Below are 27,951 nucleotides of genomic sequence, written 5' to 3'. Positions count from 1 at the left end.
TCATTCCCCCCCCCCATAGCTGTCAACTTTTCCCTTTTTTAAAGGGAAATTCCCTTATAGGGCAGCTGTCTATCAACTCCACCTGGTACGCAGGCTGAGACCCTACCTGCCCGCAGACTGTCTTGCCAGAGTGGTGCATGCTCTAGTTATCTCCCGCTTGGACTACTGCAATGCGCTCTACGTGGGGCTACCTTTGAAGGTGACTCGGAAACTACAACTAATCCAGAATGCGGCAGCTAGACTGGTGACTGGGAGCGGCCGCCAAGACCACATAACACCGGTCTTGAAAGACCTACAGTGGCTCCCAGTACGTTTCCGAGCACAATTCAAAATGTTGGTGCTGAACTTTAAAGCCCTAAACGGCCTTGGTCCAGTATATCTGAAGGAGCGTCTCCACCCCCATTGTTCTGCCTGGACACTGAGGTCCAGCGCCGAGGGCCTTCTGGCAGTTCCCTCATTACGAGAAGGAAAGCTACAGGGAACCAGGCAGAGGGCCTTCTCGGTGTTGGCGCCCGCCCTGTGGAACGCCCTCCCAGCAGATGTCAAAGCGATAAACAACTACCTGACATTCAGAAGACATCTGAAGGCAGCCCTGTTCAGGGAAGTTTTTAATATGTGACATTTTAGTGTATCTTTCATCTTTGTTGGAAGCCGCCCAGAGTGGCTGGGGAAACCCAGCCAGATGGGCGTGGTACAAAAAATAAATTATTATTATTATTATTATTATTATTATTATTATTATTATTATTCCGAATAGGATTCCTCGCAAGAAAAGGGAAAAGTTGACAGCTATGTTCCCCCCCCCATGTTGCCCCTCCTGGTCTTCCCTGGGGCGATGATGCCCCTTCCCCCCACGACCCCCCACCCAAAGGTGCAGCCGCTCACCTGCCCACCTGCCCTGCGCCCCCTCCCTCTCCCCCCCAACCGGGACTGGTGGGCGGAGTTTCCTCCGGGCCCCGCCTCCTCCTCCTCCCCTCCCTCCTCCCAGGCAGGGTCTCCGGCGGCCGCCCAACCGGAGCGGCGGCCCGGCTGACGTCACATCGGCGCGGCGCGGTTGGCTGCGGCGGGCGCGGGGCGGGGCCTCCGAGGGGCTTAAAAGGCCGAGCGGGGCGCGCGCGGGCGGCAGAAGCGCGTCGAGGCGAGCGGCGTCGCGTGTGGCGGTGGCGGCGTTGTCTGTGGCGGGGCGGCCCCTCGTCCTCTGGACGCCCCTTCAGCCCTCGGCCGCTGCTGCGAGGCCGGGCGGCCGGCGGATGCCATGGAGAGGGGCCCGGCGGCGCTGCTGCAGGTGAGACCCGCTGACCTTCGCGGGGCGGGGGAGCTGAGGGGAGCCGGACGGCCTACCTACCTACCTACCTACCTGTCCGCCTGAGGGAGAGGCGGCAGCGGCCCCCAACCACCCGCCGGTCTCGCCCTGAGGTAACCCCCCCCAAAGGGGGGGGGGGTCGCGCGCCGAGTGACGTCTGTCAAGACAAGGGAGAGACGGGGCCTTTGGGACTCCCCGCCACAAGGTCCCGCCGCGCGACCAGGAGCCGCCTCTCCGCCGCGCTGCTCCCTGGCAGAGTTACTGGGCGGCCCCCGAAGGCTCCCCCCTCTCCCAGTTGCTCCATTAAGGGTGGTGGTTTGTGTGTGGGGGGCGTCCCAAGGGGGCAGCGCTTGGGCTCTGGAGGAGAAGGGGGCGGGAGGCAGGGGGCTGCAGCAGGAGGGCATGGGTGGCATGCCAGGATGGGCAGAGCATCCCCCGGCTCAGGGCATCCTCTCTCCATCCCATTCTTCCTTGGGCTGCCAGCTGGTGGGGCCGATCCAGCAAGGTGAAGGTGGAAGGTCTATTGCCTTCCTGCCCCTGTTAGCAGTGGGGCTTGCTGGAGGCATCTCTCTACCCTGGGGAGACTGGGCAGGGCCATTCAGGGCTCTTCTGCTCCCCCAGCCTAGAAGTGGCTCTCCTGGGTCTCAGGTAGGAAGAGAGATCTCTTCCCAATCCCTGACCCTTGTACGATCGGAGATGCCGGGGCTGCGACCTTCTGTGTGCAAAAAGATGCGACTGCCCTTTCCCCCTGGCCAGGGCAGAACTGGGATTTGAACCCAGACCTCTAAGCATGCAACAAGCATATCCGGGGATGGTGGGGTGCACCTCTCAGGTTGTATACAGGGGCTCCCCTTGCTACCCATTTCCCCCCACACCCAGTGAGCCTTGGCAAAAGGGTTTTGCAATCATTCTCCATGGGGCCGATTGCCATCCATCACTGTTACTTTTGAGCCTGATGTTTTTAATCTAGGAAGTCTGATGTGGTTTGATGTCTTTAATTTACGAAGTCTGATGTGGTCTGGGACCTGCACACTTACTTTGGAAGCCAGCTTCTTCTTTAAGCCCCCCCATCGCCTTTATGGGCTAGTGAGAAGGCCCCCATCCTTGTGCCACATGCAAAGACATGCAGAGACATCTTGTCTTCTTAAGAGCAGCCTTCTGAACCCAGGCAGGCATTCTTGCTTGGGTTTCTGCTTAGTGTCTTGAGTTAACTTTGAATTCAGTGTAGTATTTTAAACTGAATGGGGAGGGTTTGTTTTTGCTTGTTTTCCCCTATTATCTATAGCTGGTTTGTAAATAGCTGATCGTTTTGCCACCTGTAGGGAACAAATAACTCTTCCAGGTAAAGAAGGAGGAAAGTTTTCGTAATCTTGAGGGAGACTGGTGCTCTCATTGCAGGCATGTAGTCACACATTGTAGTCCAAATTATTGTGGATTAGTAACATTTGTGGGCTTGTTTGTGAGAGTTGTCTTTTGGTTTTACAGGGGCATTGTTTGGTGGGGTTTTCCACTCCTTTAAGAGATATTGCATGCACACAGGTCCTTGGGTATGTGTACAGTGGTACCTCGGGTTACATACGCTTCAGGTTACATACACTTCAGGTTACAGACTCCGCTAACCCAGAAATAGTGCTTCAGATTAAGAACTTTGCTTCAGGATAAGAACAGAAATCGTGCAGCAGGAGGCCCCATTAACTAAAGTGGTGCTTCAGGTTAAGAACAGTTTCAGGTTAAGAACAGACCTCCAGAATGTATTAAGTACTTAACCTGAGGTACTACTGTATTCATTAATGACCACCTTTAATAAATAACATGATTGGGGGGAAAGGGAGGAGGAGAGATGGAATTAGGGCAATCCAGAACTCAAGCATCATGTATGCAAAGCCAAGGTTGTTCCAGGGGAGGGAAATCCCTTCAGAAACATTTTACAGCAACCTTCAGCAACTTTGTACCCTCCAGATGTTTTGGACTGCAACGCTCATCATCTCTGACCACTGCTGGCTGGGGCTGGTGAGCATTGTAGTCCAAAACATCCAAGGGGATGCCAAAGGCCCCGTTATAGACTCCACCTGGGAGCCACGTTCCCCCAGTTCAAGGATTTCTCCCATTGTTGAAAAAGGAAAAGTTGCTGTCTCTGGTGGACAGAGGCATCCTGGGAAGGGAAGTGAAAGTGGGTTGGGTTCCAGGATCACAAGAAACTGTCTTGTACCAAGTTAAGACCCTTGGTCCATTTGGCTTAGTGTTGTCTGCACTGACTGGCAGACTCTCTAGGGCGTCAGGAAAGGGACATTCCCAGATCTGAAGATAGCAATGATTGACCCAGGGCCTGTGCTCAAGTGAAGGAAGCGTCTTCTCTGAGCTGTGATGTGTTCTCTGATAAGCCTCTGAACTGTGATATGTACTCTGATAAGGTTCACACGAAATAATGCTTTGGGAGTAAGGTTAACTCCTTTCATAAGAAGTGTTTGTACTGTACTCCTTTCACGAAATCCTCTTAGAAAAAGAGAGAATTAAATGAAGAGCTTGTGCAACCCAATTCGCAAGCCCGTTTGCCAGCTTTATTGATTAGGCAATGTTTGCCCAGTCTTGTGAGTGGTTGGCTGCTCCCTTCCCCTGGTTCACACAGGTTGCCATAGCTACTCAACGGCAAATGATGGAGCTATAGTAACAAACAGGGAGTGCCGTGCTTCCCTGTGTATACAGCAAAGGCTGGGACCACGGACACATGTACACACCCTGCCAAAAAGAAAAGGAAAAAGGATTGCAGAATAGCTCTTCAGCACTGGGAACAGCAGCTTCTTTCTGGCAGCCTGTGCAGCAAACTGAAATCCAACAGGTGCAGCTTCCCTATGACAGCACAACTTTTTTGGGTTTCTGATGAAGCGTGCCATGTTTGATGTCTGTGTGCTAGGCTGCTACTGTGGGTGACCTGAGAGAGAGTCTCTCATTCCCCACCTTCACCAAGTTCTCTGCCACATTGCAAGGAATCCTTGGGAGCACAACGGCATCATTGCAAGTCCCCCCAAATATTACAGCTCCAAACAATGGTTTGGATCACTTCCAAACCTGAGTCTGAGGGTCCTGCTGCCCCCTAAGTGCACTCCTTGAACTCGCATTTAAGAAGTTAACCACTTCAGGGATACTGGATCTGACCACTGCTATATTTATACATTGTGAGAAGTTGTGGTATTTAGGGATTCACTGAATGCAAACTTTTTTTAGTGGCGTTTGGCCACTAAAGTGGGGCCAAACTAAAGCAAGAGCGTATGTTTTAATGTGAAAACAGGTGATTCTGTTTTTCTTCTGACAAAAGTTGGATGCTTTGCCAAAAGTTTGGCACTTAAACTGCTTTGTTTGCCCTGTGTCATGACCTTTGTTGAGACAGAGACAAGAGAAACATGTCCTTGTTAATTCTTCTCAACATCTCAGTGGCTTTCGATGCCATCGACCGTGGTACCCTTCTGTCCGAACTAGGGGTGGGTGGCACCGCTTTGAGGAGGTTCCAGACCTACTTGGAGAGTTGTTCCCATAGGGTGTTGCTTGGGGAATGCTTTGCAGCCCCGTGGAACCTTCAATGTGGGGTCCGGCAGGGCTCAATCCTATCCCCCACATTGTTTAACATCTACATGAAACCGCTGGGTGGGGTTATCCAGGGTTTCAGAATACATTGTCAGCAGTATGCTGATGACACTCAGCTCTATTTCTCCTTTACATTTGCAGGTGAGGCAGTGGGAGTGCTGGACCAGTGTCTTGACTTGGTAATGGACTGGATGAGAGCCAGCAAACTGAAACTCAATCCAGATAACTGAGGCACTGTTTGTGGGTGGTTCCCTAGACCAGATGGGTGGGAGGTTGTCTGTTCTTGATGGGGTTATGTTGCCCCTGAAGGAGCAGGTTTGTAGCCTGGGGTTACTCCTGGGTCCTTTGCTGTCACTCGATGCTCAGGTGGCCTCAGTGGCCTGGAGTGCATTCCATCGGCTTCGGCTGGTGACCCAGCTACACCCCTATTTGGACAGGGATAGCCTAACTACTGTTGTCTGTGCTTTGGTGACCTGAAGCTTAGATTACTGCAATGCGTTATACATAGGGCTGCCTCTGAAGACGGTTCGGAAACTTCAGCTGGTGCAGAATTCAGCGGCCAGAAAGATGGTTTGAGCATATTACATTGATCCTGGTCTGACTGCACTGGCTACCAATTAGTTTCCGAGCCAAGTTAAAAGTGCTAGTTTTGACCTATAAAGCCTTAAACGTCTCAGGACCGCAATACCTCAAGGACTGCTTCTTTCCATAATACCTACCCGGACCTTGGGATCATCTTCTGAGGCCCTTCTTCATGTGCCGCCTCCTCAAGAGGTCTGGAGGGTGGCAACATGAGAACGGGGCCTTCTCTGCAGTGGCTCCCCATTTGTGGCATGCTCTCCCCAGGGAAGTTTGCCTGGCGCCTTCACTATATGCCTTTAAGCGCCAGCCAAAAGCATTCCTTTTTAACCAGGCTTTGGTTGATTTGATCGACATCCTATGCCCTTTTAAAATGCGGTGGTTTTTTGGGGGGGTTATTGGGTTGTTCTTTTTATTTTGATTATATATTTTGTGGTTTTACATTTTTATTTTGTTCTGTGAACTGCCCTAAGACCTCCGGGTATACGGCAGTATATAAATTCAATAAATAATAATGATAAAAATAATACTCTACAGTGTCAATTTTATCATTTATATGGTGCTATCAATATACACGGTGTGCCTAACAGTATCAGCACACATGTATACTGTGCTCCAAGGAGACAGCAATAGAAGAGCCCTTCCAGACTGTTGGCTTTTGGAGGATGAGTTCTGCGACATGCCATTGACACAATAATAGTGCATTAGTGGTGGTGGGTTTATACTGAACCATCCACACACTGTCCTGTCTTGTGATGCTCCCAGAATGTTACCACATTATTGCCTCCTGGAAGGCAGGAGTCTTGTGTCTACAGTGCAAGCAGTGTTGAAAGCAGAATTGTGTCTAACAGCTCCAATACCATCCTGAGTGCAGATCATCGTGAGTGCACAATGGAAAGGATGTCTGGAGGGACCATAAGCCAGGAATGGCTTGCTCCAAAACAATTCTTTCTGGGGAAGGGGAGACACTGTTCAGAAGAAAAGGGATAATATATATATTCAATTAATACCCTCCAGTATTTTCCAGAAGAAAACCAGAACAGCTTTCGGGTGTTTGGAACAGCATACACCCTTCACCACCACCCCAAATATTGTTGGAAAGCTTTTCTCTGGCTGATGTACATATTATACTGACCGTAGCTTTTCTTTGTTTTTTAAAAATGAGTGCTTAATCTTGCAAATAATCTCGTTGCATATGTAGGGTAGCTGCAACTGTATGCACATGGAATAAAAATGAATCTCTATCCCCTCCCCCCAAATACTTAAGTTCTAGAGATCCAGGTGGGAAGCCTGAAATGCGAATAACTTTAGTGCACACTGACAACATTTGTCTCCGCAAAAGCAACAAAGATATTTTTTAAATACCGTACTAACCAGAAAATTCAGGGGCTGCCCCTGGTAAACAGGGGTTCGTGTCACTGGAGGGCAGACTGTACTGTGGGTGTAAAAAACCAACATTAGTTTGAATGCACATTAGATGTAGATACCTTTCTCTTTATTTTTCTTACCTAATACCAAAAACATTTGCAAATGCAGCCTTCCAGAGGATAAAATGCATCCTCAAGCCTCTGTTGTGAAACGCCCTAAATTGGTCTGACAGGAGCCTGCCACCGTGACAGTAGAGTGAGGGAATTGTGCCCTAGGGGTCCTGCTTAGCATGGCATCGGTGCTGCCACCCCCTTCCCCTGATGTCTCCCAACTTAGTGGGCATTGCAGCCAGTTGCCTGCGCCATGGCAACAGCAGACCTGCTTGGCAGAAGTGCCAGCAATAAATACGCCAACAATGTTGTGGTCCCCTTGCTGCACATCTTGCCCCACATATTCTCCCCTCCCTTCTCCTGCCCCCAGATACACCAGAAGAGATTGCATCTCCTCCACCCAGCTGGTTTCAAACAAACCTGACAGCATGAGATTGGGGTGGAGCATAGTTCAGCAGCGCTGGGTAGTGGGCAAGTTACGACGTTAAATGCATTTATATGAACTGTCATTGAAATAAGAGATGCCCAGTGGCTTGAAGAGGAGGGGGGGCATCTCTAAGCATGTTGGTGACGCTGCTTTACATAGTCATAATTACATATTTGTATTGCATCTCATTGCTATATGATGTGTGATCTTGTATATTTGTTCCCCCCCCAGCTTATAAACCACCTTGTGTATTGTAATATAGCCTTTCTAATATAGCGGTATATAACTTAAAGAAGGGTGGCGGTGGTGTAGTGGTTAAGAGCGGTAGACTCGTAATCTGGGGAAACGGGTTTGCTTCCCCATTGCTCCACATGCAGCTGCTGGGTGACCTTGGGCCAGTCACACTTCTCTGAAGTCTCTCAGCCCCACTCACCTCACAGAGTGTTTGTTGTGGGGGAGGAAGGGAAAGGAGATTGTTAGCTGCTTTGAGAATCCTTCGGTTAGTGATAAAGCGGGATATCAAATCCAAAACTCTTCTTCTTCTTATATTGCATCTTTTCAGAGGTGAACATGCAGGATCCCATCAAGCAAACATCCTCAGCTCATGTACATTCCCTTTTTAAAGTAAAGGTAAAGGGACCCCTGACCCTTAGGTGCAGTCGTGGCCGACTCTGGAGTTGCGGCGTTCATCTCACTTTATTGGCCGAGGGAGCCGGTGTACAGCTTCCAGGTCATGTGGCCAGCATGACTAAGCCGCTTCTGGCGAACCAGAGCAGCGCACGGAAACGCCGTTTACCTTCCTGCCGGAGCGGTACCTATTGATCTACTTACACTTTGACGTGCTTTTGAACTGCTAGGTTGGCAGGAGCAGGGACCGAGCAATGGGAGCTCACCCCGTCGCGGGGATTCGAACTGCCGACCTGATCGGCAGGTCCTAGGCTCTGTGGTTTAACCCACAGCGCCACCCGCATCCCTTTTAGCATGTGTACTTATTTGCTATTTAACAGTAGCATGCTTTTTCACATGGGGAAGGAGGAACCCTTCCTGTTATACCTCTTCAGCTACTGATGTCATTGGACCTACAATCCATAGTTCTCTCTTGCAAGCCCTGGTAGGATGCTCCTGTGTGGCTCCCGTTTAGTTCATGGGGGTTGTGTAGGAGAACTTTCTTGTAGCCGATGCCTTTATTAGTTTGTTATTGAACTTATTCGTTGCATTTTTGTTCCTCAAGGTGGCTAACATAGTAAAAGGAACAAGCCTACTTAATGGATGAGTATAAGACAGACCACTAATATATTAATGTTCCTCCTAATTAAAAACAACAATGAGTGTGGGTAAATATGAGCCTTTGCTGTCTACAGTGTAGACAATATGGAGTTAGATAAGACAAAGTGTCTGGCTCTGTAGAAGGCTGGTACCTCTGTTCCCAGTTACAATATATGCTTAATAATGAAAATCTATCAGCATAAATACTTTGATAAATATAGATGTCTCAGTATATTTATTACCAATTAACTTGAAAACTTGGGCAAAAAAAGTGTTTACGTCTTCCCTTTTCCTCCAGAGAGGGAGGGGGCCATAACCCAGGAGCTCACAAGCATGTCTTCCTGGCTTCCACATTGACACTCTAGGCTTTTTGAAGCTTGTGTGTCCCCCCTGACTGTGATAGACAATTGAGCCGTGTTGTTCCACTACCCTTCCTAGGGAGCCAGGTGTCCTAGCAGGGCTGCTTCTTCTTGCTGGTGACTAATCCGTCTCCTTAGCAGGCTGGCTCTCAAATCCTCCCCATACCATTAAGCTGCTTTAGAATTATTTGCAGCTCTCTAAATGCAGAGGGGACCCAATTCAGGAAGAAGTCATCATTGTACCCCAGTGTGCTTCTGTGGCAGTCTCTCTGTCTGCGTAAGTGGAGCAGCTGTCCCAAGGCTCTTGGCTTGCTATGGTAAAAGTCCACCAGCCCAGAATACCATGTTAAATGTTGGCAACACTGGAAAAACGGAAGTGATCCCCTCGCACAAGAAGAGCCCTGCTGGATCAGGCCAATGTCACATCCATCCCAGTATTCTGTTCTCAGATGCCCCAGTGGGAAAAACCAATAAGCAGACTGAGCACAAGAGCAACCCTCTCTCCTCCTTCCAGGAGGTGGAGAATAGCCATCCTGGGTGCTGTAATAATAATAATAATAATAATAATAATAATAATAATAATAATAATAATAATATATTTGTACCCCGCCCATCTGGCCGAGTTTCCCCAGCCACTCTGGGCGGCTTCCAATAAAGATTAAAAATACATTAAAATGTCACACAATAAAAACTTCCCTAAACAGGGCTGCCTTCAGATGTCTTTTAAACATAAGATAGCTGCTTATTTCCTTGACATCTGGTGGGAGGGCGTTCCGCAGGGCGGGTGCCACTACTAAGAAGGCCCTCTGCCTGGTTCCCTGTAGCTTTGCTTCTCGCAGTGAGGGAACCGCCAGAAGGCCCTCAGTGCTGGACTTCAGTGTCCGGGCAGAATGATGGGGGCGGAGACTGGACCGAGGCTGTTTAGGGCTTTAAAGGTCAGCACCAACACTTTGAATTGTGCTCGGAAACGTACTGGCAGCATCAAGAGCCCTCTCCTCCTCCATGAACATGTCTGATCTTCTTTTAAAGCCTTCTAGGTTGGTGGCCATCACTGACTGCTGTGGGAGGGAGTTCCATAGCTTAACTATCCGCTATGTGAAGAAAGACTTTCTTTCTTCCGTCCTGTAACTGCCAACATTCAGTTCTGGTCTTGCGAGAGAGAGAAACCTTTCTCTAGCCTCTTTCTGCATGCCATTTATTATTATATAAACTTCACAATGGCTCAGTCCCAACAAGCCCCTCTTTCGTTATCTATGCCAGCCTCTCTCTGCCCCACAATTCTGCCATGCCAGGCCTCAAGGTCAGGTTTGGGGGTCCCCCCCCCTTGTTTCAGCTTTATGGTGAACCATCATGCGTGATCCATTATAATCTCAAAGGAGGATCCTTTATAATCCTTCATTATTAAGAGGCTGATAATATTATTTAATCCCCACCCTATCTTTTGAGGATCAGAGCGGATTATAATAATTTAAAAACACATTATAGCTGCGTCCTATTTATAAGCGCTCCAGATTTCCCACGTGTCATCCAGTCTTTGTGGCACGTCTGCCTCTCACAGCAATATCCCAAGGTAGATTGCTATTAAAGGTAAAGGGACCCCTGACCATTAGGTCCAGTCATGGCCGACTCTGGGGTTGCGGTGCTCATCTCGCTTTACTGGCCGAGGGAGCCGGCGTACAGCTTCCGGGTCATGTGGCCAGCAGGACTAAGCCGCTTCTGGCGAACCAGAGCAGTGCACGGAAACGCCGTTTACCTTCCCGCCAGAGTGGTACCTATTTATCTAGTTACACTTTGATGTGCTTTCGAACTGCTAGGTGGGCTATTACTACCACTTAAGAGATGAAGAAGCAGAGAGAAAGAGAGAGAGAGACTGAGACTGAGACTGACTTGCCCTCAGCCACCATAAGAGCTTCATAATCTAGTAGATGTTTTGAACCCGTGTCCTGGAGAAAGGAATGTTGGATGACAAAATAGAGGGGGACTTCCTGTGAGGAGCAGAGCAGCTTCCTGTTGGCACTTGAGTGGGTGTTAGACTTTTTGTTTTTCAGTTTAGCGAGAATGTTTCTCTCACATTAAGGAGGTGGCCTTATGAGCATCCTTCAGGTGCAGATGGAACAGATGAGGTCCTGAATCATAGAGATGTAGAGTTGACGACACACAAGTGGTCATTTAGTTCAACCTGCCACAAGGCAGGAGGCTGACCAGTAGCACATCCAGTTCCGCCCCCCCCTCCAATTCCCCAGCTATCTTCACCACAGGCCCCATGGCTGTAGCCCCTTCTAAGGCTATGCAATATGCTGGTGAGGGTTTTAGCCCAAAACCAGGTTCACAAAGTCTGTCCTACTTGCTGATTATTTTATTTACTTATTTTGTAAACTCTGTACACTGCTTGCTTATAAAAAGATCCCTTCAGAATGGCTTGCCAGAAAAGATAAAACAATGAAATCATCAAGAAGAATCGACAGCAACCATTAAAGACTTGGGGAATGTTAAAATAGCAATAAATTAAACACAGTTAGAATAGCAATAAACTGAACACATTAAAACTTGCATCAACTTTCTAAACATGCTAGAGCCTCAGCGAGCCACTTCTGCGGGATCAGGCAGCAAGCACACCTAGAAGTGTGCTCAAAGCGAAAAGCCCTTCATTTCCCTGTACTGTAATTCTGAACACGTGTTTCCATTTGCGAGACTTGCCTTTTTCCATTTCTCCCGTTGCACGGAGCCTTCCAGCTCACATGCTCTCTTCCCCTGCTACCCCCTCAAGCCACATGCTGGTTGCATTCACAAGAAAATTGTCCTCCCCTCGATGAGCTTATCACTATGTAAATGCAAAGTAGGTTTCCCTATCGGGTTTGCTTTTTGTGGGTGCCCTCGCCCTCAGAGTTGTCTGGTACTGAGTGCCAAAACAAAATATGTTTCCAGGCTGGCTTTGCAAAGTGCTGCCCTGGGGGGTGCTGTTTCAAAGCATGTTTCAAGGGATCCTGGCATTGCAGCAAAGCTTTGCAACTGAGCAAAGGCCTGGAGTGCTTATGCAGCAGCCTGACAAGAGCTGCTGTCCTGCTCTAGGCCCACAGCGGAAGGCGGCTTGGTCGCTTCAGCACATTGGAGAGTTCCTAGTGAGCAACTCAATGAAGGATCTCTTTTCAGTCCACTACAGTGCAGTATTTCATTCTTAGACTGAGCCTGCACCATACAGTGTTGTATGGGTTACATACGCTTCAGGTTACAGACTCCGCTAACCGAGAAATAATACCTCGGTTAAGAACTTTGCTTCAGGATGAGAACAGAAATTGTGCTCCGGTGGTGCGGCGGCAGCAGGAGGCCCCATTAGCTAAAGTGGTGCTTCAGGTTAAGAACAGTTTCAGGTTAAGAACAGACCTCCAGAACGAATTAAGTTCTTAACCCGAGGTACCACTGTATTGAACAGCTCTGACAGTCAGAAATTTCTTCCTAATGTTTAGGCAGAATCTCCTTTCTTGTAGTTTGAATCCATTGATTTCGGTCCTAGAATCATAGAGTTGGAAGAGACCACAAGGGCCATCGAGTCCAACCCCCTGCCAAGCAGGAAACACCATCAGAGCACTCCTGACATATGGTTGTTAAGCCTCTGCTTAAAGACCTCCAAAGACACTCCTTGGCAGCAAATTCCACTGTTGAACAGCTCTTACTGTCAGGAAGTTCTTCCTAATGTTTAGGTGGAATCTTCTTTCTTGTAGTTTGGAACCATTGCTCCGTGTCCGCTTCTCTGGAGCAGCAGAAAACAACCTTTCTCCCTCCTCTATGTGACATCCTTTTATATATTTGAACATGGCTATCATATCACCCCTTAACCTCCTCTTCTCCAGGCTAAACATGCCCAGCTCCCTTAGCCATTCATCATAAGGCATCGTTTCCAGGCCTTTGACCATTTTGGTTGCCCTCCTCTGGACATGTTCCAGTTTGTCAGTGTCCTTGAACTGTGGTGCCCAGTCTTCTTAGTTTTCTCTTCTCCAAGCTAAACGTACCCAACTCGTTTAACTGTTACTCATAAGGCTTGGTTGGATTCACTCAGTCGACACTCTGTATTTACTCAGAGGTGCTCTCCTTATGGTTTTTGTGGCCGAGCCGCTGTACTGGAAAGAGATCAAGGGCTTTGGCTTCCAGGCACTGCAGGGCGCCCTTTTGATAGCAATTAGGCAGCAGAGAGGACTGTGCCCGCAGGCAGTATTTTGACACTGTGGATGTGCTTTGGATTTATAGAGTGGCATTAGGAGGATGTTTGCTGCCTTGTCCTCCATCTTTTCCCTCCAGCATCCCAGCGAGATCCTGATGAAGGTTTCTCATGGAGTAACGGCTGATTAATATAGCTGGATGCTCCTCTCTCTAATTCATCTGCTGGGAGGCCGAGCTGCCTCTGTGAATGAACAGATGGAGGGCACCCCCCTCCCATTTTACCCCAATCTCTTGCAGCGGCTGCAAACTCCCGATGAAATTTTAATAAGGCCTTGCTTGCTCATTATTTATTATGCATTAAAGAGAGCGGGAGGCAATTAACTGAGCAAGAGATGACACAGAAGAGTGCAGTGAAAAGGGACCCTTCAGGCTAGGAGGGAACAGCAACCCCACCTCAGCTGGGCAAGTGCCTGAGCAGCAAAAGGGACTTGATGGCTCCTCCTCATGATAGAGTCATAGAATTGTAGAGCTGGAATGAACTCCCAAGGGTCATCTAGTCTAACCCCCTGCAACACAGGAATCACAACTAAAGAATCCCTAACAGATAGCCATCCAAACTCTGTTTATAAACCTCCAAGGAAGGAGAACCCTCCGCCCTCAGAGGGAGTCATTTCCACTGCTGAACAGTTCTGATAGATAGATAGATAGATAGATAGATAGATAGATAGATAGATAGATAGATAGATAAAGGTACCCCTGCCCGTACGGGCCAGTCTTTGCCAGACTCCAGGGTTGTGCGCTCATCTCACTCTAGAGGCCGGGAGCCAGCGCTGTCCGCAGACACTTCTGGGTCACGTGGCCAGCGTGACAAAGCTGCATCTGGTGAGCCAGCGCAGCACACGGAACACCGTTTACCTTCCCGCTGGTAAGCGGTCCCTATTTATCTACTTGCACCCGGGGGTGCTTTCGAACTGCTAGGTTGGCAGGCGCTGGGACCGAGCGACGGGAGCACAACCCGCCGCGGGGATTCGAACCGCCGACCTTTTGATCGGCAAGTCCTAGGCGCTGAGGCTTTTACCCACGGCGCCACCCGCGTCCCAGATATATAGATAATTTATTACGGTCAGAGAACACCTTATAAAACACACTTGGGGGGTACAGTCACAGAAGGAAAACAAACAATTAAAACAATGTACAACAATAAATTTAAAAACAATGTACAACAATAAACTACCGCAGGGAGCTGACCCAGAGTCACCCATGGAACTGACTTTGGGGAGTTTCTTAACGAACTAGTTTGAGTTGGGAGATGGTCTGCGCCTACAGATCTGTACACAGAATCTGGCGACCATCCAGATCGTCTTCTGATCTTTGCCTAACAGGAAAAGGTCGGATTTTTGCATTTCCGGGAGGTCAGCGAGCCTCACCAGTAGGGGACCAATGGTCTTACAACGTGCCTCTTCATAAAAGGGACATCTAAAGAACAAGTGCTCTGGGCTTCCTATCTCCCCCAATGAACAGGCGCTAAGTCTCTGAGCATATGGGACTTTTTTAAAGGCTCCTTCCGGGACTGGTGAGGGCAGAGCCGAGCTTCTGGCAAGTGTAAAGGCCCTTCTTGCATTTTTAGCTCTTAAAGTTATTCCTAACACTCAGCCGAAATCTCCTTTCTTGTAAATTGAATCCATTGGTTTGGGGCCCTGCCCTCTCGAGTAACAGAAAACAAACCCAAATCCTTCAATCATTCCTCATGAGGCTCTGTTTCCAGACCCTTGATCATCCTGGTCTCCCTCCTCTGCACATCTTCTATCACATCAATATCCTTCTAAAGTTGTGGCACCCAGAACTGGACATGGGACTGGGGTCTGACCAAGGCAGAGCAGAGCAGTACCATTGCTTTCCTTGATCTGATCACTAGACTTCTGTTGATGCAGCCTATAATAACATTAGCTATTGGTGATGGTTGTATGTTCCTTCCAGGATCCAGAGGTAGCAGGCTTTTTTAGACCTATTGCCGAGGAATAACCACTGTGGGGGGTATTTCCCTCATGCTCTGTTTGTGGTGCCCCTGCAGCCATCTGATTGGCTATTGTGGGGTGCTAGATTAGGTGGGTCTTTGGTCCAATTCAGCAGGGTACCCTTCTGTGAGTCAGTACACCCCCAAAAGGCTCAGTTCTTGCACAACTGCAACTCACTCGACCGTGATTGTTGCTGCAATAACAACAGTGTGGTAGAAAAGGCTGACCAGGGGAACTGAATTGATTTTGAGCAGAATCTGTGTTTTCCAGCAACTGGTATTCAGAAACATTTCTGCCTCCAACTGTGGCAGTACAGCGTATAACTACCATGGCTAGTAGCCACAGATAGCCCTTTCCTCTATGAATGTGTCCATCCTCTTCTGAAGCCTGTGCTGTTAGGGCAAAGAAGAGAGTCTACGGAAGGATTTGGAGAAAGGGAGAGAGGCTGCTTTAGAAGCAAGGAGGTAGAGGCTGTCCCTGTCATTGCAAGCAGGGCTGTGTTCCAAACTAGCTTATTCCATGAATATGTAATCACAGCAGAGTTGGCCGTATTAGCTTTGGCATCAAAAAGGCCTGGAGTCATAGGAAGCTACCTTGTACCTTGTACCTTGACAAGGTACCGTTCCCAGGATGTGCTTTAAATGCATGGTGTGTACACAGTGTGTGCCCATCTGTTGGTTCAATATTTCTTACGCACTGACTTGTACGGGTTCTCTAGGGCTTCAAACAGAGAACATTCTCCGCCCTCCCTGGAGGTGACCCCAGAGAGGTGCTCTACCACTGAACTATGATGGCCTTTCCCCCCTGTGGCTTACAATTTGGCCAAGTTGCACTGAGGTCCTACACAGAAGTTTCAAGGCACAGATCGCAAAACCAGATGTGCTGAAGAAAAACAAGGTCAACAAGAGGAGATTCGAAAGATAACAAGAATGCAATGAATACATGTATAATCACTGCAGTGTGAACTATCAGTACAATGCACATCCAAAACATAATGTGCATTTGCCAGAGCATCGGCGCATGAATACTAAACCATTGTTATAACACCAAAGCAGCGATAATTACTTTTGCAGCAGGAGATTGCTTGAGTGCAAAGTTGCGTATCAAAATAGGCCCATAGCTGGGGGTTGGCGAAGCAGAGATGGACAGGCATGCAAGAACAGGAGCTTTGAGGCTGATGGAGAAATTAAGAGGGAGCTTCATCCAGAGATTGGCACAAACAACCTACCAAATCTCAGAGGGCAGCATCCATACCTCCATCTGTTCTTCCAGCTGGTTAGATCCTCTTCTCTGGAAGCAGAGCCAGGGGAGACTTTAAGACCATTGCCCCACGCAGCATGGCTGCTGCCTCACCCTAATCTCTCATTAGGATGCCTGTAGCACTATTGTGCTTTTCCCTGATTGTTGGTGACGTTGCTCAAAGCCTCTAATGGGTTTAGGAGCCACTGAGCTATCCCTCCCCAGCTAAGGGGCAGTGGGGAAGATGAGACGGTGGCGTGCTGAGCCGAGATGCCAGGGGGTGCAAGGTAAGTCATCACTTTGGCTTCACCCCAGTCCAGCTCTGCAAGCAGTTTCCACCTGGTGGCAAGGATCCAGTCATATCAGCGGCATCCATTGGTACCTATATTTTTAGATGCTTGTTGCCATGGTTTTGGTACCTTGGTTACAGCCAGCAGCTGAACCCAGAGGATCCACTAGCAGCCCACACCTAAGGCAAAGACCCCAGATGGTCTCTCTCCAAAGAGGTTCTCATCTGTTTTGGTCATTGCCATGCATCCTTGATACCAAAGCAACTCCCAGGTGAGCAAGGACTGAATCACACCGTGCATGGTGGAACTGTGGAGTTCACGAGAAGTGCATGGCCGCCATCTTGGACCGCCATGCATGGCCGCCATCTTGGACGGCTTCAAAGGGGGATTGGAAGAATTCTTGGAGGAGTGGAAGGCTATCGATGGCTGCTAGTCACAATGATATATTTTATTGTCCTTGTGGATCAGAAGCAGCCTGGCTGTGACTCCCAGATGCTGGGGAGGATAGGAAAGAATGCTTGAGTGCAGGAGTGTGCCTTTTCCGCTTGCGGGCTTTTCTTAGCCATCTGGTAGGTCACTGGAAAGAAATGAATGCTGGGCTCTTGGACTGATCGTGGAGGAGTCTTCTTTTAGGGGAACCGCACATTGCCCTCCTTCATCCTGTGAGGCAAACAGTGTATCCAGGACATGCCTGCCTGCCTGTTTAATTAAGATATATACCACTGTGCCATATATATATATATATCAAAGTGGTTTGTGGCAATATAAACAGAAACCCATACAATAAAAACCATTAAAAATATATTAGGAGGGACTTATTTGACTAAAAGATGCCATTATGTCTCAGTACTTCCAAGCTTCATCAAAGAAACACATAAATGCTTAGAAAACAGAAAACAAACTGTCACTTTCGGGTTGTTGTTTTTTGTTATTCTTGGTTAATTTGTTGTATTATATACATTTAAATGGAATTGTTATAAAATGATAAAAATATTTTTAAAACCAAAAAAAGTTAAAAGCAGACATGAATTGGACGGATGTCTTCTTAATTGCCTGTGTAGGCATGGAGGAATGGAAACATTTTCAGCATGCGTTCAAAAAGTTGGCAAAGAAGGCGTCTGCCAGCTCTAAAAAGGAGATTCCGCAGCATCCATATAAGTACACGGGTGATGGGAGTTGTGGTCCAGCAATATCTGGAGGGTCAAAGGCCAATAGGCCTTTGCAGCTGTTTTATTATTATTATTATTATTATTATTATTATTATTATTGACTTTGTTTAAACTACCTCACAGGATTGTTAAGATAAAATGTCGGCGGGGGGGAAACTCAAAGTACAACATATTTAACTCTTAGGAAGAGAGGAGAGATAAAATAATAAAATAGTGATTTAGTTCTGTGATTCTATTTCTCTTCTGTGGTTTGTTGAGCCTCTGCTATAACCTATTGTGGATTTTCTGTGGTGTGTCTTCCTGTTTTAGGTATTTCTATGAGATAGGTCCCTCCTGTATGATGTTACAGATAGGTAGCCGTGTTGGTCTGCCATAGTCAAAACAAAACAAATTCCTTCCAGTAGCACCTTAAAGACCAACTAAGTCAGTTCTTGGTATGAGCTTTCGTGTGCATGCACACTTCTTCATCTGAAGAAGTGTGCATGCACACGAAAGCTCATACCAAGAACTGACTTAGTTGGTCTTTAAGGTGCTACTGGAAGGAATTTGTTTTGTTCCTGTATGATGGACGTGTATGTGTATTTTAATGATCCTAATAGAGTGAAATATTACAAAACAAAAAATTCCTTCCAGTAGCACCTTAAAGACCAACTAAGTTAGTTCTAGGTATGAGCTTTCGTGTGCATCTGAAGAAGTGTGCATGCACACGAAAGCTCATACCTAGAACTAACTTAGTTGGTCTTTAAGGTGCTACTGGAAGGATTTTTTTGTTTTGACTATGGCAGACCAACACGGCTACCTATCTGTAACTGAAATATTACACTTATTATATATTTATTTAAATTGTGTCTTTTTCCCTTACGGGGACTCATGGGTCATGGAGGGGGGGGGAGGAAGTATCTATTAATTTAATAGTGTTTATATTATTTTGTCAATACTCCTTTATAGATTACGAATGCCTTATTGATTTGTTAATCATGTAATATGCCTTATACTGTAATCGTGATGCTTAGTTTATTTCTTTAGCTGCTGGTTTGCTAATATCATTTTACAGATTGTGATTGTTTTACTGAACATTTGTTATGTGATTTATGCTGTCCCTGTGATGTTCTCTTCTGCTACTGTTTGTTAAGCTGCTCTGGGATTCATTTGACTGGAAAGCGACATACAACCATTCAATCTCTCTCTCTCTCTCTGTCTTGCCAGCAGCTGCTCTAGGATGGCTCCGGTGGAGCCCACGCTTGTTTCCCTCCTGCTGTTGGGTCTCCTGGCACTCCAGGCCCGCACTTGCCCAGCCACCTGCCGCTGCTACAGCATGACCGTGGAGTGTGGCTCTTTGGGCCTCAAAGAGATCCCAGGCAGCATCCATCCCTCCACCCAGGTAAGGCTCAGGTGGGAGGAAGCCCAACTCCCAGCACCACTGGGGGGGGGGTGACCATCAGGGCCAGGTTTCCTTTCTCAACCCAACCTACCTCACAATACTGTCGTCCGTTCAGTGCAAATGCTGGCTTGCTTTCAAGAATAAATAAATTCAAACGTTAACAATAGGAACAATGAACGGTGTCTTTCCGAAAACACCAAAATTGGAATCTCTGTAGAAGTAGCATGTTGTTGTTATTGTTGTTTAGTCGTGTCTGACTCTTTGTGACCCCATGGACCAGAGCACGCCAGGCACTTCTATCTTCCACTGCCTCCCACAGTTTGGTCAAACATTCGAGAACACTGTCCAACCATCTCCTCCTCTGTCATCCCCTTCTCCTTGTTGCCTCCATCTTTTCCAACATCAGGGTCTTTTCCAGGGAGTCTTCTCTTCTCATGAGGTGGCCAAAGTCTTGGAGCCTCAGCTTCAGGATCTGTCCTTCCAGTGAGCACTCAGGGCTGATTTCCTTCAGAATGAGATAGGTTTGATCTTCGTGCAGTCCATGGGACTCTCAAGGGTCTCCTCCAGCACCAGAATTCAAAAGCATCCATTCTTTGGCGATCAGCCTTCTTTATGGTCCAGCTCTCACTTCCATACATCACTACTGGGAAAACCATAGCTTGAACTATACAGACCTTTGTTGGCAAGGTGATGTCTCCCTCATATACAATGACTGATTTGGTGTTGAGCCAATATAACCTACAAAATTGTAAAAGAATATGGAAATGCTTTCTTGAGGAGCATGCAAGTGTCAAGAATTACTTTTTAATAGACTCCCCATTTGCTGTGTTTGTATCTGGGTGGTGGCGGGATTTGTGTGTGTGTGTACCTGGTATAGATTTGTTTTTAATCTGCTTTAGCTAGTTCAGACCCTTTGGGATGTGGAGCTAGAACAAATATATTAAACCAATAAAATGGAGAGCGTATATAAAAAACCAAAGTGTGTGCGCGCAGACACATTGCTTCCACCACCAAGCCTTTGGGCTCCCAATGCCACCTGCGCATGTGAAAGAGCACATCCTCTCCCATGCCCACTCATTTACTATCTTCTTCTTTTTAGAGCTTTATTAAGTAACCAAAATACTTTATAAGAAAGCAAAATGAATCAGGTGGTGATTTGCTATTAAAGATCTGTAGTACATAGACATCAGAACATGGTGCGCTTCAATCTAAAGTCAGGCAAGAAAATAGGATTGATGTTCTTCCAGGAACTGACACTATGTTGAGCTCAGGGTTTAACTGATGGCATCTCCCCTGGCTTTCTCCAGTGGGTGCAGAAGGCTGCGGTGAGACTCCTTACGGGGTCCTTGCTGCGAGATCACATTCACCCGGTACTATACCAGCTGCACTGGCTCCCAGTGGACTACAGGATCAGGTTTAAGGTGCTGGTTTTAACCTTTAAAGCCCTATACGGCCTAGGACCCTTGTACCTACGGGACCGCCTCTCCTGGTATGTCCCACAGAGGAACTTACGGTCTTCAAATAAAAACATCTTGAAGGTCCCAGGCCACAGAGAGGTTAGGTTGGCCTCAACCAGAGCCAGGGCTTTTTCGGCTGTGGTTCCGATCTGGTGGAATGCTCTGTCACAAGAGACTAGGGCCCTGCGGGACTTGACATCTTTCCACAGGGCCTGCAAGACAGAGCTGTTCCACCAAACCTTTGGCCAAGGCACAGCCTGACTCCCTCCTTTGGCAATCTTCACAGAACTCTAGCCCAGAGGTTGCCATCAATTTGATTTGAATTAATTTTATAATGAAATGATTTTAGAATGTTGTATTACTTTATTGTTGTTAGCTGCCCTGAGCCCGGCTTCGGCTGGGGAGGGCGGGATATAAATAAAATTTGTTTATTATTTATTTATTTCTCCCCATTTCAGACAGTTTTTCTTCAGGACAACGGCATCACGCAGATTCACCAGCAAGACCTGGCGTCTCTCTCAGGCCTGCAATACCTCTACATGCAGAACAACACCATCTCAGCCCTGGAGCCAGGCGCCTTCCGCAACCAGAACCGGCTGCTGGAACTGGCACTCAATGGCAACCGCATTCACCTCATCAACAGCAGCATCTTTAAGGGCTTGGAGCACCTGCGAGTCCTTTACCTGGCGGGCAACCAGATCACCCGGCTGCCCGACTTCACCTTCTGTGACCTGGAGGTGAGACCCTCAGGGGCATTCCAGAAAGCGAGCCATTGTCCCTCAAGGTGGCCCCAGTCTGCCTCCCAGAAACAGCCATGTTTTCTGCGTTAGGACCCTGCTGTTCCCATTTTATGGATGAGGGAACTGAGGCTCAGTATTAGTCAGGGTTTGAGCAACTCTCACTTTCATCCCTGATCTGCAGCGGCTTAGTGCAATTAGATGAATGACTTGGAGGAGCTAAGTCTTAGCTAATTCCTACTGTATGCAACCGAGCATTATGGAAATAGCTGCATTACAAAGTCAGTTGTGTAAATTTTAAAAGCAATTTCAAGTACTTGTCGTTAATATCAGGAACAGCAGGGACTTTCAGTACACAATTAAACTGTGTCCAGTTCTGGGCACCAAAATTGACAGAGGACATTGGTAAACTTGAAAGATGTGCAGAGGAGGGTGACTGAGATGGAAAAGGGTCTGGTAAAGAGATGGCAAAGGGCCCCCAAATATTATGAGGAATGGTTGAGGGAGGAGGGTATGTATAGCCTGGAAAAGAAGAGACTTTAAGGAGATCTGCTAGCCTTCTTCAATGCTACCTAGACCGCTGTCACATGGAATACGGAGCCAACTTGTTTTCTGCTGCTCCAGAGGATGGGACCCAAGCTAGTGGATTCAAGTTAGAAGGAGATTCTGACTAAACATCAGGAAAAAACTTTCCGACTGTAAGAGCCATTTGACAGTGGAACGGTCTCCCTCAGGAGGTTGTGGGCTCTCTTTCATTGGCTGCTTTTATTTTATCCCCCCCCCAAAAAAAATTATTGGTTTTTCAAAATTATAACAAACATAACAACAAACAAAAACATTACAGTATCAAAAAACAAACATTTATCCTAACTGTTATAGTCCCACTTTTTTATCATTGTTGGGTGACTTCCTCAAATCCCCCAGCTGAGTTTCCATATAGCTCATAGTAGCAGTTTTCCAACACTATTTTCATATAAGGTTTACTTGCTGAATTAACATCTTTCTTTCTTTTCATTTTGACCTCTATCCATAATATTATGCAATTTCACATAGTTAAATCCTAGGCTGTTACTCACAAATATTTTTATTTATCTTAACATATTTAGCTAAATAGTCTTTAAATTTCTTCCATTCCTCTTGGTACTCCTCCTCTTCCTCCTCCTGGTCACAGACTCTTCAGGTCAGGTTGGCTAGTCCATCATCTTCATCTGCCATTCCTCCACTCTTGGTGGTACTTGTAATTTCATTGGCTACTTTTGAGCAGAAGGTGAATGGCCATCTGTCTTGCATTCTCTAGTTGCGATTCCTGCCTTGCAGGGCGTTGGACTCCTGGCCAAGAGCTCCCAATTTGCATGGGGCTGCATGGGCAGCGCAAACAAATGAGGTGGATAACGGCACCAGGTCTGCTTTCTGCCTAATGTGCCATCTGATTCTCTCTTTTGCAGAGGTTGCAGGAGCTCCACTTACAGGAGAACAGCATAGAGACTCTGGAGGACCAGGCGCTGGCCGGTCTGACCTCGCTGGCGCTGCTCGACCTCAGCAAGAACAACCTGCGCACCATCAGCCGGGTGGCTCTCCGGCCCCTCATCAGTCTTCAGGTGCTGCGATTGACAGGTGAGCCGCCGCGCTGGCAGCTCTTCTGGCGCCACCTGCAGGCCAGAGTTGCTTGTGCTAGCTCAGCCATTTCAAAGTGGGCCTCTGCTGCCCACTTCTCTTATTGCCCCCAAGGCAGAAAAGCTGGGAGTAGGCAGGAGGGATGCAGGCATGTCAGGCTGGGAGGAAAGCTCTGCAAGAGCCACAAAGATTGGGCTGGAAAAGGTAATAATATATTATTTGTAAAATTCCAAAAAGATTGGAGTAAATTTATGGAGTACATAAATAATAACTGTAGAAATCTGAAGACACTGGCAGGACTGAAATACAGTGGTGCCCCGCAAGACGAATGCCTCACAAGACGAAAAACTCGCTAGACGAAAGAGTTTTCCGTCTTTTGAGTCATTCCGCAAGACGAATTTCCCTATGGGCTTGCTTCGCAAGACGAAACGTCTTGTGAGTTCTTGCGAGTTTTTTTCCTTTTTCTTAAAGCCGCTAATAGCCGCTAAGCCGCTAAGAGCCGTGCTTCGCAAGACGAAAAAGCCGCTAGTCGAAGAGACTCACGGAACGGATTAATTTCGTCTTGTGAGGCACCACTGTAAATCTTACGATGTAGATAGGATGGGATACAATAAGAAACGGTGGAAAAAGTAACTGACATAAGAAAGCCTGTTGAAGGGAGGGAAGGAAGTCAATGCTCAGCAGAGTGTGGGGAAATGATTGTTGAATTTTACTGTATTTTGTTTGTTTGTATTAAATGAACCACCAATAAAAAGTATGTATATATAAAAAAATCCCGCTTGTGGGTTTCTCATAGGAGCATTTGGTCGTCTGATATGAGATGTTGGGCTGGATGGGCCATTGGCTTGAGGCCGCAAGCTCCTCCTATATTCTTATTTTGCATGGGGCTGTGGAGTGGAGAGTGGTGGGGAGGCAGTGGGAGACTCCTGGGGTGACACAGACTTGTAACCAGAGCCACCCCCCTTCTCTCCCTCCCTTCCTCCTGGCAGAGAACCCTTGGCGCTGTGACTGCTCCCTGCATTGGCTGAGCTCCTGGATCAAGGAGGACGGGCAGCGGCTCCTGAGCCCCCAGGACAAGAAGATTGTGTGCGCAGAGCCCCCTCGCCTGGCTTACCACAGCCTGATGGACGTCTCCGGCAACAGCCTCATCTGCATCCCGCCGGTCGTGCAGGTGGAGCCCCTGGAAGTGACGGCGCGGCTGGGCGACGACCTGCGCGTTTCCTGCCAGGCCTCGGGCTACCCGCAGCCCCTGGTGACGTGGCGCAAGCTGGCGCACTGGCGGGGGGCTGGGGGTGCCAAGGCCAGCGGCTCCCGGCTCCCAGGCGGGACCTTTGCCCTGAGCGAGCGCAGCGTGGGGGAGCGCTTTGAGCAGTCGGACACGGGCAGCGGGATGCTCTTCCTCAACAACGTGACGGTGGCCCATGCCGGCAAGTACGAATGTGAGGCCTCCAACCCGGGCGGGACGGCCCGGGTCCTCTTCCACCTCATGGTCAACCTCTCCCAGCAGCAACAGCAGCAGACGTCGCGCGGCTACCCGGCCTCTGTGGACATCAGCCAGGAGCCCCTCTATGACATGGAGAGCATGGACTTCAACGCCCTCAGCATGGCCACACAGACGGCCATCGCCGTGGCCATCTCCCTCCTGGCCCTGGTGGCCCTCCTGCTGGTCATCATGATCTACCGGAAGCACCGCAAGCGGAAAAAGGCCAAAAAGGAGGAGAACATCCTCTACGTCAACGACTACTCGGATGGGCCTACCACCTTTGCCCAGCTGGAGGAGTACCGGGACGAGAGGGGCCACGAGATGTTCGTCATTGACCGCAACAAGCCCCTCTTTGCCACTTACAAGGACCCCCAGGGCCTGGTGGGGACCTTCCCCGAGCAGCTGCAGGATCAAGCCACCCAGACCTTGGAAGCGGAAGAAGACGGCCCCCCGGAAGCCAGCGAGCTCTTTGTCAACCAGGGACTCATGTTCCAGCCTCAAATTGCTTACGAAATCCACTGCTGAAGGATTTTGGGCAGGCGGGGAGAGCCCGCAAGCAAGGTGCCCAGGAAACCTTTGGGGTGGGTGGACTCCCCCTCCCCCTCCCCCTGCCCCCTTAGGGGAGCTGCTTCCTTGACCTTTCACCTCCGCCCCGGCCTTCCCGATAGGTCTGCCTTCTTTGCGGTTTAAGGTGATGCAGGAGTGGAGCCCATGATGCTTCGGTGGCTGTTAGTGGCACCCAACGGGGAGACGGGGGATTTCTTTCTAAGCCTCTCCCCCGGGAGCAATCTCGCTCCACAGTGGCTGCCAAATGGAAGTGTGTCTCACCCTCTCGGCACCGTTCCTCGGGAGTAAGTACTCCCTCGGTCTCTCTGGAGCTTCCTGGATGCTCTCCGCAAAGAGACAGGAGAGCGGTTCAAGAGGCTTCCATAAGAAGGTCCATTCAGAAAGTGTTACAGGCGGTGCTATTCTAGAAAAAGAGGTGCCGGAACTCACCATGAACACCTCCCTCGTTCACTTAGAATGGCAATGGCACCCACCTGAGAGGTGCTGGAACTGAGTTCCGGTGAGTTCCCCCTGGGAAAAAAGCTCTGGTTATGGGGTACCGAACTGGTGGCCACTGATGGACAGCAACAGGCCGCACCCTTTGATTTATCCCAGTCGCCCCCCAATTTGCCCTCCAATGTGTACCCTGTGGTTGGACAGAAGGAATTTGATTACTCAGCGAATGGAATGAAAGAAAAACCACTTCCTAGGCGTAAGTTCCGTCTCTTGACAAGAAGCTGATGGAGATAGAAGTCCATAAATGTCACACACTGTGCAGTTTTGACCACCCTGTTTCCCCCCACTCTTTCACTGACCTTCAACTGACACTGTGGAGATGAAGCCGGGCGGGGGGGGGGGGGGGGCGACGGGATATACCTTCCGAGAACAGGGAGAGCTTCTCTGGCCGGAGGACAAGTGTGACATTTGTTTTCCAATTTGGTTTTTTGTTTTGTTTTTGTTTCGTTTTAAGGATGAAGGAAAACATACTGTGACAATCACAATGAGTTGAACAGCTCCACTGTATTTGTAAGTCCCACAGATAGACCCCCCCACCCCTCACCTGCACAGCCACCCCCACCCCCCTTTTCTGGTGCTACACAACTGTGGTTTTGCAGGAACCTTGAAAACCACAGGAAATGGGGAGGTACCACCTGGCTCTGCCAGGAAAATGGAAATGGCAGCGCCGCAAAGCGATCTGAGCAAACGAGAAGCCAATAAAATGTAGCTGGTGCCAGGGGGGTGCCAAGGACCAGTATTTCATTTATATTATTTATTTATAAATTCTTACAGCACATCCCTCTTGTGGAAAGTGGGCGCACTGACACAAAATTGTGGTCCAAAACGTGTTGCACGCCTATAAGTAGGGTATAGCTTTGTGGATTTCTGTTTTTCACATTTTCCTGATCCTGTGACAATACATTTTAGGCAGAGCATGATGAAGACGATGCAGAACATCCAGGGAGCTCTCTCAAAGGCTCTACAAACTAAGAAGCCAATCCCTGCACAGAGCACGGTCTGTTTTGCTGACTCTATTCCTCCCTGGACTCAGAGAGCTGGGATGGGAGGAAGGCCAGCTACTCCCTATCTCCCCCACCCTCTGGATCAGACCATATCCAGGCCAGAGAGAGCCAAGAGCAAAAAATGGCGCATGCAGAATTATCATACAGGGAGGAGAGGAATTGAACTGCCTGCTTTTGCTAACTATCCCATAAAACAACTTTCTGGTTGCCCATTTCAACCCTGGAAGATCAGCCCAGGGCAGACTTCACCCACCTACTGCCCTCCAGATGTTTTGTACTACAACTCCCATCAACTGGGGCTGTTGGGAGTTGCAGTACAAAGCACCGGGTTGGCAAAGGCTGGCATAGGCCACAGTGAATTTGGAAAGTCTTCAGTGTGCCGCGAGACTCTGTGTCGATGTTGCTTTGTGCTGCAGCAAAGATTCCGCCCTCACTTTCCAGTATAAATGCAGCACTCAGTTGTGACTTGCGTGTAATCTTGTAGCACCTGGATTTCTCCACTGTTACATCTATCACCAGTTTGCCCACCAAGGAAGGAAGGAACCCTGCAGTCTGTGTGCAAAGCTAAAAATTGCGAGTCTATGACCCTTTCTGGGCAATTCCTTTGATTGCTTGTCTCCCACCCCAAGGGGTCATGAGAGGATACTTTAGAGGGTGCAGTTGCCTGGCATAGGTGTGGTTCTTCCCTCTACAGTGGGAAAAGCACTCTGGTTGCAATTTCAAAAACCAGCATTGCAGTCCCTAAAAACAGGCTTCTTGGGTACAGCTGGCCTGTGGCTCTCCAGGTCTTGTGGGAATTTAACTTCTGTTAGCATTATCACCGCCAGCAGCCCTTCAGCTGAAGGCCCCAGGGTGACTTAAAGCATATAAAAAACAAGTAATTGCCACCTGGAAAGTGCACTTAAAATTGCAACGTTCATGGCACCATAGTGTGATGGCCTGGGACTCGGAACCAGAGGAGTCTCGGTCTGCACCGGATCCTCTGCCTCAGGCGGCATCTGAACAGAGTCTGGGGCCTGATCCTGAAGAGCCCCAGTCTGCACAGGTTCCCCTGCAACAAGCACCAGCTGGGCCAAGTCAGGGGCCTGAGCCTGCCCTGGCTCCAGATGCGGGGATGACCTCATCGCCTCCAGCTGGGCCATCACTTACAGCTGTTCTACTACCGGTTGGGTCAGGGGAGGCTGAGGCAGCCTCTGGGTCTAGTAACCCAACAACGTCTCCCGAGCTGCTGAGACTCAGGTGTGAGAGAAGGAGACCTGAGGACTCGCAGGAGGAGTGCTCGCCTTTGGGCGAGACAGGGTGGTGAGTCGCCGGGGGATCAGGACTGGCCGTAAGGCTACTGGACCTGCCCCAG

The 27,951-nt window shown here is 48.7% G+C and overlaps 1 protein-coding gene across 4 annotated transcripts; it reads left to right on the top strand.

Moving 5' to 3' along the window:
- The first annotated feature begins 1,177 nt into the window (after nucleotides 1–1,177).
- On the top strand, nucleotides 1,178–26,371 carry LRRC24 (leucine rich repeat containing 24). 4 transcript variants are annotated; one of them, XR_014159518.1, is made up of 6 exons: nucleotides 1,189–1,285; nucleotides 19,066–19,240; nucleotides 21,156–21,434; nucleotides 22,880–23,048; nucleotides 24,038–25,331; nucleotides 25,384–26,371. XR_014159518.1 is itself a non-coding variant. In XM_081874354.1 (5 exons), exons 1-5 carry the CDS (start codon nucleotides 1,251–1,253, stop codon nucleotides 25,054–25,056), a joined length of 1,674 nt encoding a protein of 557 aa, XP_081730480.1. In that variant the 5' UTR covers nucleotides 1,178–1,250; the 3' UTR covers nucleotides 25,057–26,371. The 4 variants fall into 4 exon arrangements, 3 of the variants coding, with proteins under 3 accessions (XP_081730480.1, XP_081730479.1, XP_081730481.1); XM_081874354.1 differs by having other exon boundaries at nucleotides 1,178–1,285; nucleotides 19,069–19,240; nucleotides 24,038–26,371; XM_081874353.1 differs by having other exon boundaries at nucleotides 24,038–26,371.
- Nucleotides 26,372–27,951: the final 1,580 nt, after the last annotated feature.

Source organism: Podarcis erhardii (assembly GCF_964252035.2).
Source record: "Podarcis erhardii genome assembly, chromosome: 8".
In the NCBI taxonomy this organism is placed as follows: Eukaryota; Metazoa; Chordata; class Lepidosauria; order Squamata; family Lacertidae; genus Podarcis; species Podarcis erhardii.
The sequence above is the reverse complement of the archived record's forward strand: the minus strand, read 5'-3'. Positions and strand labels throughout refer to the sequence as shown.

Bases quoted from the DNA above. Each gene is read 5' to 3' on its own strand.
- LRRC24 (XM_081874353.1), top strand. From the start codon at position 1,251: ATGCCATGGAGAGGGGCCCGGCGGCGCTGCTGCAG. The intron at 19,241-21,155 runs GTAAGGCTCAGG...TCCCCATTTCAG, and splicing joins GCATCCATCCCTCCACCCAG to ACAGTTTTTCTTCAGGACAA. The intron at 21,435-22,879 runs GTGAGACCCTCA...TCTCTTTTGCAG, and splicing joins TCACCTTCTGTGACCTGGAG to AGGTTGCAGGAGCTCCACTT.